This window comes from Diospyros lotus, chromosome 10 (genome assembly GCF_014633365.1).
Source record: "Diospyros lotus cultivar Yz01 chromosome 10, ASM1463336v1, whole genome shotgun sequence".
Taxonomy (NCBI): domain Eukaryota; kingdom Viridiplantae; phylum Streptophyta; class Magnoliopsida; order Ericales; family Ebenaceae; genus Diospyros; species Diospyros lotus.
Genome location: NC_068347.1, coordinates 401,184 through 420,143, shown reverse-complemented (window position 1 = coordinate 420,143; position 18,960 = coordinate 401,184). Strand labels below are relative to the sequence as shown.

The window sequence follows — 18,960 nt, the reverse complement described above, 5'->3', positions numbered from 1 at the left end:
ATGAATTGAGTAAAAAGAGATGACCAGTCGTTGCATGCATGATGATGAGAGATGTCGACGGATGACAGATGATTCCAAGCCCCACCCCCACCCCCTCCCCCACAAGTATTTTGTCTTGGATACTCTACTCTCTGCAAAAGGGGCCAATGAGATTTGGTAGATGGAGATAAGGAAGGATATATATATGGGAAGGGATTCGAGCATTCAAAGATGCCAGTTTTGAGTTGGACCCATCATTCAACCAACAGAAAAGTTACAGACCAAATATAGAAGAACAAATAATTGACGTATGTATATGGGTCCACTCCCATGCCCTTGCCCTTGTATCTGTTATTTTTTCTTTCTTTCTTTCTTTCTTTTGGCTGGCTGGCTGGCTATTTTTTCATTACTGATCCTATTTAATATCGGGTCCTTCTAAATTATAAATTAGTGATCTCGATCTTCTAATTAATTATTACTAATTATATACGTACCATGGATTTTCTATGATTGCTTATTTTATCTAAGTTATTACTCAGTTCCTCAATCCTTATAAGTGTTTGTTTCGATAACTGTTGAAACTGTATTTATTTATATATGTATTTATTAGTCAGTTCCTCAATTGTCTTATTTTGTTGCTGTATTGATTTTCTTCATCTAAATGGGGTCTGACCGACCATCAGATGAACTAGACTGAGGATGGATCCTCTCTCTCTCTCTCTCTCTGTATATATATATATATATAAAGTGGGATTGATTGATGAGATTGAAGGTTGCCTTTATAAAAAAAAATGTTTTAAATATTGGTTGGTTGGTTTGTGCACATTGACAATAAGGGAAATGAGCATAGTGTTGAACACGGCAACAGAAGATCGAAGAAGAGAGAGGGATTGCTTGGTCCAAAGGTAGGCACCGTCTCTTGTTGAAATGAGTGCGATTGATGGGATGCTCAAGCCACTATTACCCTTTTCTTTCTCTATTTTATTTTATTTTAATTTAATTCCCACGTTCTCCCTATATATAATTAATTATTATATTATTATCCCTAACTAATACTAAATACAATCTTATTTTGAATCAATCAATCAATTAACTACTAAAATTATTTAATATTAAAAATAAAATATAATCTTTTTTATAAGTAAGTATTCATTGAAAAAAAACTCATAAAACGTCTATAATCTATGATAAGAAATGTTCTAAACATCACCAAAAAAAATACTAAAATATAGAGAAAATATACACATAATACTTAGAGAGAACAACAACTAATTTTCTTTATTCTCTAAATATTTATTTATATCTCTAAATATTATATGAATTTATGTAAGAATATTGACATTTTATGATGAAAACACTCTACATATATATATATATGAATAATATTAATTATTATCTTTAAAATATTAAATGTATATTATTTTCAGATGAAGTGTATTTATTTTATCTTATTTTTAATATTCAAATAATATAATTTAAATATTAAAAATAATATGGATTTAAATCTAAAAGGGTTAATTTTTGGTAAAAGTGAAATACATGAAACGTTTTAAAAAAATAAAATATTTACTTTTGGGGGGTTGGGTTGGCATTTGAAAGGTCAAAGCCACGAGCTGAAAAGACGTCCAAGTCCTTGTGGCCATTTAATTAAGCACATGCATGCCCACGTGTACGCTTCCATTACCTTTTCTCTTTTGCAATTAATTAATTAATTAAACATGCACGTTTCTCTCTCTCTCTTATTTGGTAAATGATTACTTTAATATTGAGACTGATTTGCTCATCAACACATATACTGTGTAAGATCATTGAATCCCGACTTGCTAGATTATGCAAGCTTTAAACAACGTGTAAGATATGATATGGGAAATATTTTGATTTTAAAAAAATTATATAAAAATCTATTTTTTGAGTTACTTAGAAATAATATAAACTCGCTTGACGTAAATAAAAGACATAACTCACTTAATCAAATCTATCTCAATTTGAATATAGGTATTGGCTCATTAATTATAATTTGACAATTCATGAATCTATCTGAATTTGAATATGGGTATTGGCTCATTAATTATAATTTGACTATTCATGAATCTATCTGAATTTAAATATGGGTATTGGCTCATTAATTATAAGTTGACTATTCATGTGATATAAGTATAATCTTCTTCTATTTTGTAATATTTTTATTGTTTAATATCGTTAAGATTAAATGTTGTCTTTATTATGAGTCAAGCAAATCTAATTTAAACAAATTGGGAATCGAGGACAACTACTGAGCGAGGTCCTAATTGGCAGAACAAGCTCATGCCCTAACCATCCATCATCGTGACATATATATAAGCTTTAAGCGGCCGCGCGTTTCACACAGTGCTGCTAAAAGTCCATGTTGTTAGACTCTTCCAAATATAAATGATCCTTTTATTTTATTGTCGCAGCTGCATTCAAATATACAGATTGGTTTGGCCTGCAATCTCTCTCTCTCTCTCTCTCTGTCTCTACATATATACATGGTTATGAAATTGTTGTTGAACAGTATTGGGGTTGATCATGAGGCTGCAGAGATTAATGATGATGAAAAGCTCTGAGAGAAATGGTTCGAGGCAGTACAAAAAGTCTCACCTTCCACGCCTGCGGTGGACACCTGAGCTTCACCGACGCTTTGTCGCAGCTGTTGATCGCCTTGGTGGCAAATTCCGTAAGTGTTTTAACTGTTCTTTCTCTCTTAAATTGGCCCAACACATACGAGTATTTAAAGGAAGGAACCACCACTATGATCGATTGATTGATTGATTTCAATCTCTCTCTCTCTCTCTCTAGGGAAAGTTAATTGCTCCTTGCTTGATTGTTAATTTGATCTTGGTCTAGTCCTCTAAAAGCATATATTTATATATATAAGCAGTGGTTTCCATCTGACATGGGCTTGATGGTTGGTTATTGTTCACAGGGGCGACGCCCAAGCGCATCCTGCAAGCGATGGGCGTAAGGGGGCTGAAGATATCTCATGTCAAAAGCCACCTGCAGGTATATACATTAATTAATTATCTCTCTTATCTCAATATCCTCAAAACTTGGGAATATATACCCATAAAAGTATCTGATCCTGAAATTCATTCTGGAAAGCTAGCTAGCTAATTAAGGATCGAGTGATTAAAAAAGATGGATTAGGTAAGCTAACAAAGTGATGAAATAATTGAGATCGGACCAAGGGCAGGCAGTTGAAAGTGGATGGGGGATCATCAACCTTCTTGAGCCATGGGAACCCAGAAGAAGCCCTTAATTATCATTCTTGCAGGTTTCAACTACTGGGTCAGGTCTTATACATATAATTGCTAAGGATCGAGTGATTAAAATGGAGGTGCACCCGACTGATCCACAAAATTATTGAAGCTTTTTCAATCTGGCTTCTAGATAAAGATTGAAAAGTTGGAAGCATGCACGCGTGGTCTCTGAATTATATAGAAGCATTAGGGTTTATATATAGGTAACTTTAGCCAAAGGCCTATACTAAAAGATGGATTAGGTAAGCTAACAAAGTGATGAAATAATTGAGATCGGACCAAGGACAGGCAGTTGAAAGTGGATGGGGGATCATCAACCTTCTTGAGCCATGGGAACCCAGAAGAAGCCCTTAATTACCATTCTTGCAGGTTTCAACTACTGGGTCAGGTCTTATACATATAATTGCTACGGCACTACACATTTATTATCACCTATGTATGAGCCATATACATATTATATTGTTATGGATCATCGGTCGTCTAATTAGGTAGGCCACTGCTTTTCTGGTATGTGTACATATAATCAACGATAACAATAATTAATGATGAGGAAACATATTAGATCCCATGCAGGAGTGTAGCTAGCTACCTAGAGATCTATTGCTTAAATAATTATTTTAGATTATGAGGAGGGAAGATGTGATGATGGTTTTTGTGTAATATATATATATATATATATATGTATCTGTGCATGATGGTATATATCTACACGTACAGATGTACAGATGCGCGAAGGGTGGTGCAGCCATGAATGTGGAGCTTGTACCCTTGGAGCACTTGTATACAGCTGCTGCTGGTAGCAAATTGCAGGACATTGCAGATGGTGACCATCATTACGATCCACTTCCAGGAGTAGTGTTCTCCATTTGCCCTCCAGCTTGCAGGTTTTGCTTCAAAAACTTTTCCATTTGCTGCATGCATGCGCATCCATCCTAGCTACCCAATTAATTAATTAATTATAATTAACTGCATGCTTCAAACTTCAAGGGATGCCATGCCCATGTAAATTAAAATCATAATATTGTATGAGATGAATAACATACAATTAATCATTATGTCCATAATCATAAAACTCACGTAAATCATATAATGTTGTAATTAAATGCGTACTTGAATTCATAAAAGATTATATCGTAATGAAAAATACCAATTGAAAACGAAATGCCGGAATCTAGTTTCTGGGACTTCACCTCAACTGTAATGATAGAATAATATAACTGTAATATTTTTTATTGTGTTGGGTAGAGAGATTGTGTTGGGTAAGGAGATGATCAAACCCTTTATTTATAACAGTAGAAGTAGTCTCCATCAAGATTTTTAGGAGTTATCATCATCATCTTCTTATATTTATTTTATTAGATTAATATAATTATATCTGATAATGAACTTAATTATCTCATCAAATAAAAATTATAATATCTATTGAGACATATATATTAATTATCATGTGAAGTAAAAAATAATTCTTACAAACGAAGCATGCAATAACTAGGGTTGGTTGGTTGTGTCTCATTGTGAGTGTAAAAGCAGTCATGATAAACGAAAAGAATAAAAAAGAGCCCTGCAATTATACAAGATGCATGCCTAGCTATAGCTAGCACTACTAGGGTTTCTTGTCGCTCAGTGCCTATTTAGCCAACTTGTTAACAAATCATATCTTTCTATATATATAGATAGATAGACAGATAGATACACACATGGTTTTGTGGGAAAAGTTGTGGATACTTCCTCCGTTGATCATATATATATTAAAATGGAAGCAACAATGGTAATGCACCTACCCACCAACACATGCCATGATACTAATGCTATTTATGCAACAAGGAAACAGGGACAAAGAAACTTACATAGGATGAGTTTGAAGGGTATATATATGTATATGTCCTCAAATCAATGAGGTTTTTCACTTTATCAAATGACATTATAACCCAACAAAATGCTTAATTTGACTTGTCTCCTTAATCATTTATAAGAGCAAATCTAGCTAAGTAAGGATCTTTGCTTAGGTGAGGAAGACCACCGAGATCGATAATGCTTTAGCTCTCCAAGAAGCTCCCCAAGTCTCTCGATCACCATTACTCCATCGATGAAGGCACCTAATTAAGGAATGAACAATCTGCAGATTTCCTTGCTTTTATTATAGGGCTGCCAAATTAATGACACAATTTACCACTTACTTGATACTCTACGGGTCCATTAGAAAAAAAAAAAAAATCATGAAAAATATAATTAATTTGCCTCTTATTTTATAGTTGTAATTAATCAAATATTATCATACAAATAAAATATTAGAAAAAATCATGAATAATATTAACCTTATAATGAAAAATATAATTTTTAAAGGGCATTGGTTAACAATAGGTAGGGTAAATTAATTAAGCTCAAATTAACTCTCTGTAATTTGGGCCACTAATACAGGAACCCTTTATAGTTTAGAATTTGGTTTAGAGGTCTCTGCGGTTTAGTTATTTTACACAAACATCTCTTTCGTTACAAATTCTGTTAGATCAAAGATTTCAAGTAGCATCTAGCTAGGTTTCCAACATCATCTTTGGTTCCTTCCAATCAACTAGCAAGTAAACAATTGATTGTTCTCCACCGTCTGCAAGAACAAGATTAAAGATTTGGGGAACTTCTTCAAATATGGAAGACATTGTTGAAGACTTGAAGTAACACAATTTTGTCGGTGAACAACATCATCTTGGATTTGAGAGCAGCCCCCTATTTGTTGGACTTCTTTTTCTATCTTTCCCTCCCTTCTTCTCTAGTTCCAGCGACTCTCTAGAACTCACTAGCAATAAGCTTAACTAGTGTCGACAGCAATGGTGATTATTTTTTCTTTTGAATTTTTATTTTTAATTCTTGATTAAGTTTTGCTTTAATTATGAATAATTCTAATTTTTATTTTTGGTTAAATCTAAGTTTAATACATTTTAATTAGGGTTAATTCAATTATTTTAACTTGATTACGGATTAAGTAACCGATAAGAGTGTCTACAAAATAACTAAACCACAAAAACTTCCAGAGTCATTTCTAAAGTACATGATATTTCAATGCTTAAAATATTTTTCTAGATTCAAAAGTTGAAACTCCAAAATATTAATTTGATGAGAAGGAAAACTTAAAATGAAGTTGTAGGTCCCGTAACGAATTAAATCTAATTTGGTTTGTCGATTGGAGATGAGTTCTGGAACTAACCCTTCAATTCTAAATTGAGTGAGCTAGGGGCCATGCATGCATGAGTCTTTCCCTTGTCGCTTGTTAATAGAGAAATATATAAGTGAGAGTAATTGCATTTAATTTTAAAGATATTCAGTGATGATTTCATCTTTTTAATACCTCCTCAATCAAGGAGGAAAAAGATCTAGATCACAGGTGGGGAAGTGAAGCGTGAGGAGACATCATGACATGTAGCATCAGCAGTATCATGAGTTGGGTCTCAAGGAAGAATAAGGATGGTGGGCCAACGGGTCGGAAATTGAGACTGAATAAGGATAACTAGATCCATACGTACAGTGGCCAACCTGCAGCAGATATATATATATATATATATATGTAGCTCTTGGTTGCCTTTAGTTTGTGTCTTAATAAGAGAGACATAATAAACACTAGTTTTCTTTGTTTCTTCTAAATTGGAAGATGCATTCTTACAGGCCAGCGTTGAGCCCAGAATTTGGAGGCCAATTAGTTCCATCATGCAATGAAACAAGCAGTGAGATCATTACCCCTACAGTCAGTGAACATTTCTGCGACACTGAACATCTTCTGCAGGTTCAATTGCTTGCTTGCTTGCTGCTTGCCTTGTTTCTACTTGTTTTTTTTTAATATGATATTAACGACGAGCTGATGCTGCTGCTGCTGCTTGTACTTGTAGGGTGGACAGGGAAGTGCAGTACTACTGGGTGAAGTGTCAAAGGAGAAGGAAGAAGAAGATGATGAAGACGATGATGTTGTTGAAGGAGCAGAGACACAAAATAATGGGGTTTCTTCTTCAGCCATCTCAGCAGCAGCAGCAGCAGGATGTGAACAACAAAGATCGGAGACGAAACTATCACACCATTTTAACGACCATGAATCAACCCCAACAACAAGGGATTTCTTAAACCCTTCGAGCTCAGGCTTCCACAGTAGTCGGATTAACTTGGATTTGACCATCTCCACCTGCTTCTCATTCAACTCTATTTAATCTATTCTATGTTATATTATATTTATCCCCTTGTCGGAAAGTGCTTGTATTAATGTTATACATTAGTATTTAATGAACCACCACCAGCTATAACACTTGTTATTATTACAAAACATCATTTGTTTATTATTGGCAAAAGCTAAAACATTCTTGATATGTTCATTTGTTTATTATTTTATAATTAGTTGGGTCTTATCATTCTGTGAATTATACATGTTGTATGCACACACAAACGGAGGGAGGGAGAGCAAAGCCAGTGGAATAAGAATTTCTGCCCATATATTGATTGATTGGATTGTTCTTCTTCTAGTTCTAGCATCAATTTTTCTCTTTTGTTATATCTCATTTCTAGAGTTAATTCCAATTCTGTTCCTTCAACTTCCGCATTCTTCATCTCAGGTTCATGGAAATAGCTAGCTAGCCAGCTAGCAAGAAACTCCCATTATTTTTCAGCTCTTTTTGTATTTACACTGGGTAGAATAGAAAGACAGGAGGAGGGTGAAGGAGGGAGGGAGGAATGCACAAGCAAGCAGGGTGGTGTACCCCTAATGGGAAGGAATTCTATGGTATTTACTCTTTGCAGCATCAATTTTAATGGATGGAGTGGCGGGGGGAGGCACCTTCCCTTCAGTCCCTCTTTTTAGCCAAAGTCTTCTTTAATCCCTTCACAATCCTCCCAAACCACATCAAGTTCATGATGGAAAGTACCAATGGCACTGCCACCACCAAGAATATCCCCCGTGTCCGCATCTGCTCAACCTGTTGCATCAGAGGAACAACAGAACATCATAACCCACATGATACGCGCATTGTGAAAGGCTGTTATGTAAAAAGTATAGCAAGCTGATTCAACCAGTCAAAAGAAAGTAATAAATATATGTGTGTGTGGGTGCGCGCGTGCGCTAGTGCCCAAAAAGTTGAAAATTTATTGAGAGAGCTGTGAACCATATCACTGCTATTGGGCTATTCATCCGAGTTAATGGTGGTACAAATACACTGCAACCATAATATCTTGTAATAGAACTCATTCAAGAGAATAAGAAATAGAGTAGAGGTTCAAAGTTTAATGGGTATTGCTATTACCTGATCATAATGCAGATAGACATGATACAACAGATAGATGAACAACAGGATTCTGGCAACCTGCAGACAAGTAGTTTTCAGTAAGCACACCAAGAGTAAGGAGGGGAACTGATGTATTATATTGCTGAACTTGTAGGAGGATTCCAATTACAAGAACATACATAAAATTGAAACAATTAGTTGGAATGGAACTGTCACAAGGAATAATAAAGTTCAAAGGAGACAACTACTTTTTTCCTTTTAGGAAAATTGTGGTTAAAACTTTTGTTTTTGGGAAAAACTACTTCAAAATGTTCTGGGAATGTATCAAGAACTTTGACGAACCTTCTAGTTAAATCTCTCTCTCTCTCTCTCTCTCTCTCTCTCTCTCTCTCTCTCTCTCTCTATATATATATATATATATATTCTGTTTCAAAGGTTGTTCCCTTCCAGTATGCATATATTCCTATTGAAGCAGCTTTATTTTTCCTATTATCTACAGTGAGGAATAGGTTTCTCACATATTTCATTGTTATTAATTATTTCTTATACTATTTTGATATAAAAACGTTTCTAGTGAAATACAAATTATTTCGAATTTCCAGAAACCGTGATGTTTTGCCAACTGTTTCATCAATGTGCTTCCTCTTTTGGCTATAACTACGGAAGTAGCAGAACTAGCTGACCATCCAAGAGATGAACATCACAATCCCGTTGATGAGGTATGCTCTAGAAGTCTTCATCCCAGCTGCATCAAGATACCTTGTAACCGAAACGTGTCAAAAAAGAGAACAAAAAATTTTATATTTATGGATGTAACTATGTAAAAAATAGGAGGTTACCATCTCAAATTGATTCCTGGAGTAGTTGTCTCAGAAATTAGAACCATGTAGGTGTAGAGCTGTCCCTCTGCAGTCAACATGGCATATGCTACTGCCATTACAGAAGCAAGATGGTGGACCACCTGAAATAGCATCCATTCCCATGTCCATAACAAACACAACATCATTTCATAGTAAAACATCAGCATTAGTATTCAATGTAGCATCCAGATTGTGTCCTATACATTACCTTGATTTTAGGTGAGATATTACATGTGAAAGATAAACAGAAAAACAGAGATGAAAATGAACTTACATACTCCAGTCCACCAAGAGAAGGATAAAACCAAAATATCATTCCAAGGTCAGAAAGGAAGTAACCAACAGATACCTATCAAGAAAATAAAGTATCAGATACAAACTTCACACAAAACATAACCAATGCATATATAACCCCAAGAATGCATCCAATAACATGAATATATATCAATGTATAATAAGCTGAGGACACAAATCCAGTAAAAAAACTCATCTATTATGGAATTTGATGGTTCATTGCAAATCTACCATAAGAAGCAGAATGGAGGTATTTTTTGAGGTAGCATTTGTTAAATTGAGTAAGATAAGGTTGCATTAAGATAACTTATTTGTAAGGTCCAAAATAACTTACCCAAGGGGGAGGGGGGGGGGGGGGGGGGGGGGGGAGAAGAGAAATTTATCTGCAAAGTCTAAGATAAGAAGTCACGTAACTTCTTTTCAAATAAATTTAACAAATACAATGGAAAACACTTTTGTCCAGGATGCTTTCCATATCCCATTTTTTCGATCTATATCTTGGTTAACTAACACTGAAGATAATACCATCCCAACATCTAAATATACGGAAACAATATGATTGGGACACTGCCAGGCTCACACTGCCAGGCTGAGCATAGGATTCACCCCTTCACTTTTTTTCTTGGAATATTATGCTTGATCATACAAATAGCCAGCAAGATAATTTATATGGCCTACCAACATATATTGCCTCATGAATAGATGTTAATCTCACTGGTGTCAAAAGCAGTAACCCATGTATGATGCATATGTAGGTTACTCAGACAACAATCTTGGAAATTTATTTATTTTGATTCACAAGTAGTTCCCAAAAGCTTTAACTTTAAATTATCATGAAAATTCCAAACAATGTAAACCAATGTTTCTAAATATTTCATTTAAATATTTATATAAGTATGTAGCAAAAATTAAAATGCTAGGATGTGATTACCTAATCCCACAACAATGGTAGTTGACTACACAAAACATCATTTGGTCCTAAATGCCTAGAATTACAAGTGGAGTTGGAAAATTTAGGTCTATAATTGTCAGGTACAAATCAAGATTGATGTGTTTAAAATTGACCGTGCTGAGTGAGATTTACAGCCTGGCAAAGAAGGCAAGGCATATAGAAGAGGACTTTATCACAACACTAATTCAGAGTTACAAAGACTAACTAAACTGACTAACCTTAACCTAATTAGGTTCATGCATGAATCTCATGTTACCTTCCTATTCATACAGGAATAAGCTTTTTGTCAAACTATGTAGGAGCCTTCTCTTTTTTACTCACTCAACCACTGACTTCTTTTCACACTTCCTTACATTGCCTTCCATCCATTTACTAGCTTATCATAATCTAAAGCACTGTGCACACATCCAGTTCTCTAATCTGTTATTGCCAAGTACTTGTAAACAAATGAATGAATTTGGACAAACATCACTGTGTTACCATTCAGATGAAAAAGGAATTCAAACACGAAATCAGGTTCTGTTAGCCGCATCCTTATGCGACAACCAAGACTGGGATTAATGTATTTCCCATCATTCTACCTTAAAATTACAAAAGTGTAAAGGAAACATCTTGAATGGATATCCTACCCTCTGGGCATAAACCATGGGCAATATCATACTTACTGAAAGTTGCATTATATTCAGTGCTAAGCATGAGAGATGGCACATTGTCAAACATATGAGAATAAAACAATAAGGATTTTCAGATTACTAAAATGGCTTCCATGTTTAAAGGAAAACACATTCTCACCCCCAATGCAAATGTGGAAAATGAAGAACTTCGTAATGTAATAGGGATGCCAAACTGGTCGCTGAAATAGAGATCTGAACAGAGCGTGAAGTATAGCGCCACAGTTGTAATAAAAATGGCATGAAATGTAGATATTGCCCTGCATAATAGTTAAAGACCATATAAGAATGGTAGCAATGAAAGTATTATAGGATTTGGACAAAATGAACTAGTGTAATCACCTGTTATTCCATTCAACTTTCTGCGACTGGGAAAGGCTGGGATAGCTCTTGAGATAAACTCCACTGATCAGTTGGCTAAGACTATAGACCTGAGAAGCAGTAGATGCTGAGAAAAAAAGAAAAATAAAGGGCAAACAGAAAAAAAAAAAAAAAGACAAACCTTTTTGCAAATTTATAAATTTATCCAAACGTTTCAATTTTGCCAATTGTATCTCAATGGGCTCAACTGGGTGCAATTTTATCCAACATCTGAAATCAATTTAAAAGCCACGTGCCATTCCTGACATGGCAAGCCACCTATCATAAAATAAATATATATATATATGAGTGGGACCCACATGTACACATGAATGAGACCCAAATGTATAATTTTATTTTTTATTTTTTTCCCATATGTGTATAAGTGGGTCCCACTCATATTTTTTTATGACAGGTGGCGTGAAACATTAGCAATAACACACGCCTCCCAAATTGATTTTAGGTGTTGAATAAAATTACACCTAATTGAAGCAATTTGGATACAATTGTCAAAATTGAAACATTTGGATAAATTTGCAAATTCTCGAGAAGGTTTGGATTTTTTTTGCTATTTGCCCAAAAATAAAACAAGAGGCATACACATACATACCCACACTCAAACTAAGAAGATTTTTTTACATAGATGAAGCAATTCCCACTTAAAATACAAGAATTGTGCAGAAAAGCATGAATATCTACCCAAATGAATGGAAGAGACAAAAGAAAAATGCCATATTTTTCGTAATAAATAATCTGTTCATACCATTTTAGAAGCACAAATGCCAGCAATAACAGAAATGTAAGGGATAAGAGGATCTGCAAATAGATAGCCCTTAAGAAGCAACTGTACGGGGCTCTGGTCCATGACAGCTCCTTCAACTGCCTGCAACATGACTTACTCCTCCGTGCACAAATCTCAACAATATGGTCTCTGCTGTATTTCCTATTACTTTCCCTGGTCTCTGTTTCATTTTGAAACGGGGAAGATGTAAAACATAATACAGAGAATAAAGAAAATTAGATAACATCAAAGTTACACAAGGCAAGTAAGAGATTACTGCACGTTTACACAAGGCACCAATAAATGACATAACATAACCACATGCATGTCTCTTATGTGGGAAGAAATGACCATGCGATGCATATATGAAATCCAATAACACTAAACATAACAGAGGGTATATGTATTAAATTAGATCCATACATGTCAAACCTTGGCCAATGCAGGGGACTGGATGATGCGTGTCTTCATATAAGAGCAAAAGCAAAAACTGTTACTGAGAAAGTCCCCTTTACAGAAGAGTGATGCTATATAATAAAAATCCCATCAGGCGGAAAGCATATGTATGGGAGAAACAAAAAAACAAAAACAACCCTCACACACACATATGCCTCGCCCATTAAAAAACACTCTGCGCACAAACAGCGTCAAGTGATACCCCCTCTTAAGCACTAAAATTGGTCGCACTAATTTGATCGCAATCCATCTCTTCTCCTTCAACTGTCCCAAATACCAATATCCATTTTGAAGATAATGGTATATGATAAATTCCGTAATGGCATCAGTTACTATTAGCAGCACCACGTAAAATCCATGTCTTGCTTAGTTAGAAAATAAGATGGGGAACTACTTGAATAATCTGAGTTGTCTTTGGTTGTTTCAGACTTTTGAGTGCCATAAAGCATGTCATTATAATATAAATTTCTACAAAATTTCAAGTGGTCATGCAATTCTATCTTCCAAAGAATTGCTAAAATTCGCGCCATGTTTCTTGGCCTACATAATTTCTTCAAACACGGTTCAGATTACTAACAAAAACAGATAGCTGAAAGAAACAACCAGCATGTCACAATATACAGGAAATAAACATTAATTAATAATTGCCCAATTCTATTTCAGATCAGGTGACTTTGACTCTAAGATTATCTCCTAACACATAAAATCAGCCGTGAATAAGCCTGCCCTGTAGGGGCATGCATTCTGGCACAAGCCAGGAGAGAATAATGTTGGAAACTAAAATATCCTTTTCCTCCCTACTTGTGTTAGTTAGGAGCCGATCCAATAGAAAATTTTCTCACCAATATGAACAAGAAAACGAAACGGCAGAACCTAGAAAAAGAAGTTGCGCTTTCTTTCTTTCTTTTCTTTTCTCGTCTTCCTTTGCCCGCTTCCCTCATCAGTCGTCTCATTGCCAAAGTTAAACTGGGTTTTAAGTTTTGGAACGGAGAAAGTTCCTTTGAAAACAAGCAAAAGAAATCTCAATCGACCCCAGAATCAGAAGGAAGAAGAAGGAAAGAAATATGCACTCAATAGAGTGATTTGCCCCGGCTTAATTCCCAATTGAGCCAAAGATACGTTACAGTCTGCCTTCTGTTTTCACGGAAAAACAAACAAGAACACTTCTCCGGCCAAAGAAAGCGAACGAGGGGAAGGCGCGACAAGATTAGAGCGTCTTTAAACTTACCGAAAGAGAAAATGTTCCGGGAAAGTCGGAGTGGTCCAGCTGGTGAGGAGAAGGGCTTTCGGCTACAATCAATCGATCCGAAACGGCGTGGAGCTCAAGCACCAGAATCCGGATGGGCCCATGTCACCTTCCTTTCAGCTTCTCGAACACAATCCGCGCGACAGGATGGTTCTTAATGGTTCCACTACACGTGAAGCGATCTCAATGGGTAGGAATTTGAAGCAGTTGAAACGGATGGCCTCACTGTCTTAAAGCTCGCACCCTCGCTATTCAATTCAGATGAACTGCTCTCTCTCTCTCTCTCTCTCTCTCTCTCTCTCTATATAGGGCTTTGGCTATATGTGAATAATGGAATTTTGTAAAGACGAAAGATAAATTTAAGTAGAGGAGAGAAAAATAAATTTATTTAAAAAAATTAAATAGGTAGGAAAAGAACTTCCAAATTAAGCAAACTTGATCTTGAGAAATTCAAGAATAAGTGACCTCCTTGGGAAATTCGCGTAGACTCATTAGGGTAAGTTGTTCCGATCCTTCCTATCGCTCGATGCGGGATGTTACAGGTGGTATCAGAACCAACCCCTGGAGAAGGCAGGGAGTGACTCCAGGGCTCGAGGGCCTGTACAAGGAGCGGTTTCTGGCAGGCTTCTAGGATGGCAGCTTCCAAAGAGAAGAAGATCTGGAACCAGTTGTAAGATCGCATGACGAGGACATCATGTACTCAATGGGGGAGAATATAATACCCCGGGAGACCAGAAAAAAATAGTATATATCGAGGATAGGTAAGGAAGAAAACAATACCAGTTGGATAACTTTTAGGCTAAATGCATGTATAGAACTCCCAAGTTAAGCATACTTGATCTGGAATAATTCAAGGATGGGTGACCCCAGGAAATTCACGTAGGCCCATCAGGGTAAGTTGTCCCGGACCTTCCTATCGCTTTATGTAACTTTTTTTGAATAATCGTCAGATAAATTTAAAAAATATAATAAAAAGTATTTTTATTTAAAATATTTTTCATATCCCACTTTTTTTTATATATATATTAGTTAACAAATATTACCTTATCAAATATTTCTTTTACTACTCAATATTAATGTTACATAAAAATTTAAAACAATTTATTTCTAAATTTTACTTTGTATTTCTCACCATTTATTAAAAATAAATTAATAAATCACACCTACCAAAAAATAGGTTAGATTAGACACATGCCTCTACATTATAAGGAGAATAAATTGTCCTCAAAGATGGTTTCTACAATGATGCTTACAATGCAAATAAAGGATTGTTCAAACCCAATCTTAAAACAACTTTCTAATACTTAAATCAGCATAATAAATATATAAATTACTGACAAAGATGAATATTAAAGAAAAACAAGAACATAAATAATATGAATATCTAAAAAATATTTTTGTGAGGGATACACGTAATATTGAATTGAGCAATAATGTGATCAAATCTTGGTTTGCCCCTCATGTTCGGGAGACAAAGTCTTTACCTGTTATTTATATTTTTTATCGAAATCAAAAGCACGAACGATGAAAAATCGCACAAGATTGATAATCCCAAGACATAGACATGCGTCAAAATAAATTGAAAGAGTACTAAACCTACCCCCACCAAAATGATAAAATATAATTAATTTTACTAAAGTAATAACATCAGTATTAAGAAGTGAATAGAGTGCAGAGAGAGAGCATATAAATATGAAAACTACCCACTTAAATTGCCGTGAGTGATCATCCAAGGCACTCTTTTAAGTGAAAGTGGTTGTGCCTTAACCATACAAGTAATTAATGTCATTGGTTGGGTAATTAATAAGAGGGTATGTTCTCCTATGGTTTGGAAACACTTCTAACAATTCATGTGATTTAACTTTTTGGTGAAGACACCTTCCGTTACTAAGTTGGTTACTTAAATTCTAATTAACTTAAAAATAGTAATTAAATTAATTAAAAAATAAATAAATTAAATTAAAACTAAATAATAAAAACGTAAAGATTAAAAAAGAGCAAAGATGGCCGGCTAGAATGGCTGAACGATCGGCCAGAAAACTAAGGTTGCGTTCTCTTTACTGTTTTCAAGTCATTTTTAGTTTTCAATTTTCTAAAATAATGAAAATGCGTTCTCTTTACTGTTTTTAAAAATGTATTTTTGAAAATAAAAAAAAATTGTAAAGAAAACTCAAAATAACAAAAAGTTGTTTTGAGTGTTTTCATTCAAAACAAACTCAAAACTCAAAACACATTTATTTATTTATTTATTCATATATTTATTATTATAATAAAAAAATATTACAAAATTCATTAACTTTAAAATGTAGATATTTTTTAATAATTTATAAACATTAAATATTTTTAATTTACTGAATAATCAAATTTATTGAATAAAATATCATTAAAAAATTATTTTCAAAATTTCAAAGAGAACGCGTTTTTTAATTTTCTGTTTTGAGAAATAGTTTTTCAAAATGACAAAGAAAACGCATTTTCAATTTTCTAAAAATAAACTACCAAAACAGAAAATTGAAAATGAATTTAAAACTCAAAACTGAAAATTGAAAAGTAAAGAGAACGCAGCCTAATATTTTTCCCAATATTGTATTGCATTTTTTATAGTTATTTAAGTGTTATTCTAAGGATATTGTTGCAGAAATTCCAACTTAGGAAGGGTACATGTGAAACTATAATGGTGCGTTTGATAGAGTTGGAAAATGAGGATGGAATTCCAATTCTCACCCCAATCCCTAGGAATTCCAATTCCTTGATTTCAAGGAAAATATTTACTTTTTGAACTAAAATGGAATTCGAATTCCATGGAATTGAAAAGTTGTTTGATAGAATTTCCTGAAATTTATATGGAAAATGAATTCCACCCTCATTTTTTATGTCTATCAAACGCACCCTAAGTGTAATAATTGAAGAGTTGAGAACACACGTAACTTCATTAATGTTTCAAGTTTTGAAGTAAAAGTAGAATAAAATAATTCATAGATTATCTCATCAAATGAAATTACATCGACCATTTTATAGCAATAGCACATAAAAATCTAGAAATAAAAGAGTTCACGAATCTTGCTACTTTATTAGGAAGTCATACTATTTATGCATGTGTATATATATATACTCAAAAAATTATAATATATATAAATATAATATCAGTTTCGGTTCGGTTTGAACCATAGTTTGAAAAAAAAAATCAATAACCAAATCAAATATATCGATTCTTAATTTTTAATTAGAACAAGAACCTAACCATTGAACCAATCCAAAATGCACGGTTCGATCCGATTCATTGGTTTTCGGATATTTTTTGACACCTCAAAAATTTTTATCAAAATATTTGTTAAATTTTTTAGAATGTATTGGGACTCATATATGTTATTTTTTCTTATTCAAGATAAATTTATCTGAAGGGAGGAAAGATAAATTTAGCTAGACAATTCAAGATAAGAAATCACGTGATTTTTTTTTAATAGTTGTCAAATAAATTTAATAAACATAATAAAAAATACTTTTATATAAAATATTTTTTATATTTTATTTTTTTAATTAATAAATAAATAAATGGGTGACCTGTTGCCACCCCTAGTTACGTCCAATTAATGTCGATACTAAATGGGTGGGTTGAAGGAGGCTCACCTACCAAGCTAGATGGATTAGTGTGGTCCAGTGGACTAGTTTAGCCCCCCCGACTGCTGAAATAGGAAAATTAAAAGAAAAACATTAGTCAAAGGAAAATTATATTAGTTATTTTTAACAATATAACCAACTTTGTCTTTAATTTTAATTTTATAATAAAATAAATTACCCCAACACCTTTATAATTTGGACTTTTTGCTCAAGACACCCTATTACTTTGTTTCTACTCAAAGAGTTCTTTTATTTTTTCTTTATTACCAACACACCTTATCCGTTTTGGCATTAACAATATTAACTAAAATTAATAGTGTCAAATCTACCGCTAAAAAAAAAAAAGAAGAAAGAATGCATCGCTACTAGGGTGTTCAAAAAAATCGGTGCATCGCGAAAATCGGTCAAATCAAACAGAACCAGACTGACCCGATCGGTTTATTTTTTTTGCGGTCGGAAACAATTTGAAGGTTGTCCAAACCGCGTGGTTTGCGGTTTGGATAGTAGGCGGTTTGATTTTAAATCGAACTGCCCAGAAAATAATTATAAAAAAATAAAAATATATATATTATAAAAGCACGGTAAGCACCCAGCCCCGCGCAACCCCCTTCCCCACCCAAAACCCTAATCCTTAATCGCAATCAACAGAGCCCCCTCCTCCACCCGCAACCCTAATCACAATCAGCAACCCTTTTCTTCACCCGCGCACCCTCCCCCAATGGCGCAACCCTAATCGGCAACCCCCTTCGACCCTCCCCCACTAGCGCAACCCTTCCCCAGTTCCCCCCAATCCGATCGCCCCTGCTGCTACACCCTTTCATTCCATCGTCTCGACATCTTCTCTTCTTCTTTCTTTTTCTCATCCTCAGATTATCGTCGGCAGCCCACACCTACGGTTCCACCGCCGGCTGCGACAGATCGAGGTAGAAGAAATGACTGATAGCTACGACAAATCGAGGCAGAGTAGAGGACCGATGGCTATGACTACAAGACATAGCTGGGGCCGAAGCTCGGGGCAAAGCGGTTCGCCAATCTCACCAACGAGGATCGTTCCGTGTACTTGGCAGCGAATATCAATTCTCCAATAGGTAGGTGTGTGTATTTTTATTAATGTCTAGTGTTTGTTTGTTTGTTGTTATTGGGTCTAAAACATGTTGTGACTTGTGAGGAGTGAGAACTTCTTAAGTTGATAAGAGATTCGGCTAAGTGCAGT

At 34.6% G+C, this 18,960-nt stretch overlaps 2 protein-coding genes across 3 annotated transcripts; one reads left to right on the top strand and one right to left on the bottom strand.

Annotated features, from left to right (window-relative positions):
* Positions 1-2,276: 2,276 nt before the first annotated feature.
* Positions 2,277-7,598, top strand: LOC127811713 (uncharacterized). Its single transcript, XM_052351848.1, has 5 exons — positions 2,277-2,674; positions 2,924-3,000; positions 3,975-4,141; positions 6,912-7,029; positions 7,133-7,598. Exons 1-5 carry the CDS (start codon positions 2,527-2,529, stop codon positions 7,442-7,444), a joined length of 822 nt encoding a protein of 273 aa, XP_052207808.1. The 5' UTR covers positions 2,277-2,526; the 3' UTR covers positions 7,445-7,598.
* A 112-nt stretch (positions 7,599-7,710) lies between these two features.
* LOC127811712 (uncharacterized) lies at positions 7,711-14,428 on the bottom strand. 2 transcript variants are annotated; one of them, XM_052351846.1, is made up of 9 exons: positions 14,112-14,428; positions 12,410-12,608; positions 11,629-11,717; positions 11,408-11,546; positions 9,644-9,718; positions 9,349-9,470; positions 9,193-9,268; positions 8,528-8,587; positions 7,711-8,203 (listed from the first exon to the last, which is right to left on the bottom strand). In XM_052351846.1, exons 2-9 carry the CDS (start codon positions 12,536-12,538, stop codon positions 8,072-8,074), a joined length of 822 nt encoding a protein of 273 aa, XP_052207806.1. In that variant the 5' UTR covers positions 12,539-12,608; positions 14,112-14,428; the 3' UTR covers positions 7,711-8,071. The 2 variants fall into 2 exon arrangements, with proteins under 2 accessions (XP_052207806.1, XP_052207807.1); XM_052351847.1 differs by lacking the exon at positions 14,112-14,428 and adding an exon at positions 13,726-14,102.
* Between the last annotated feature and the right edge of the window lie 4,532 nt (positions 14,429-18,960).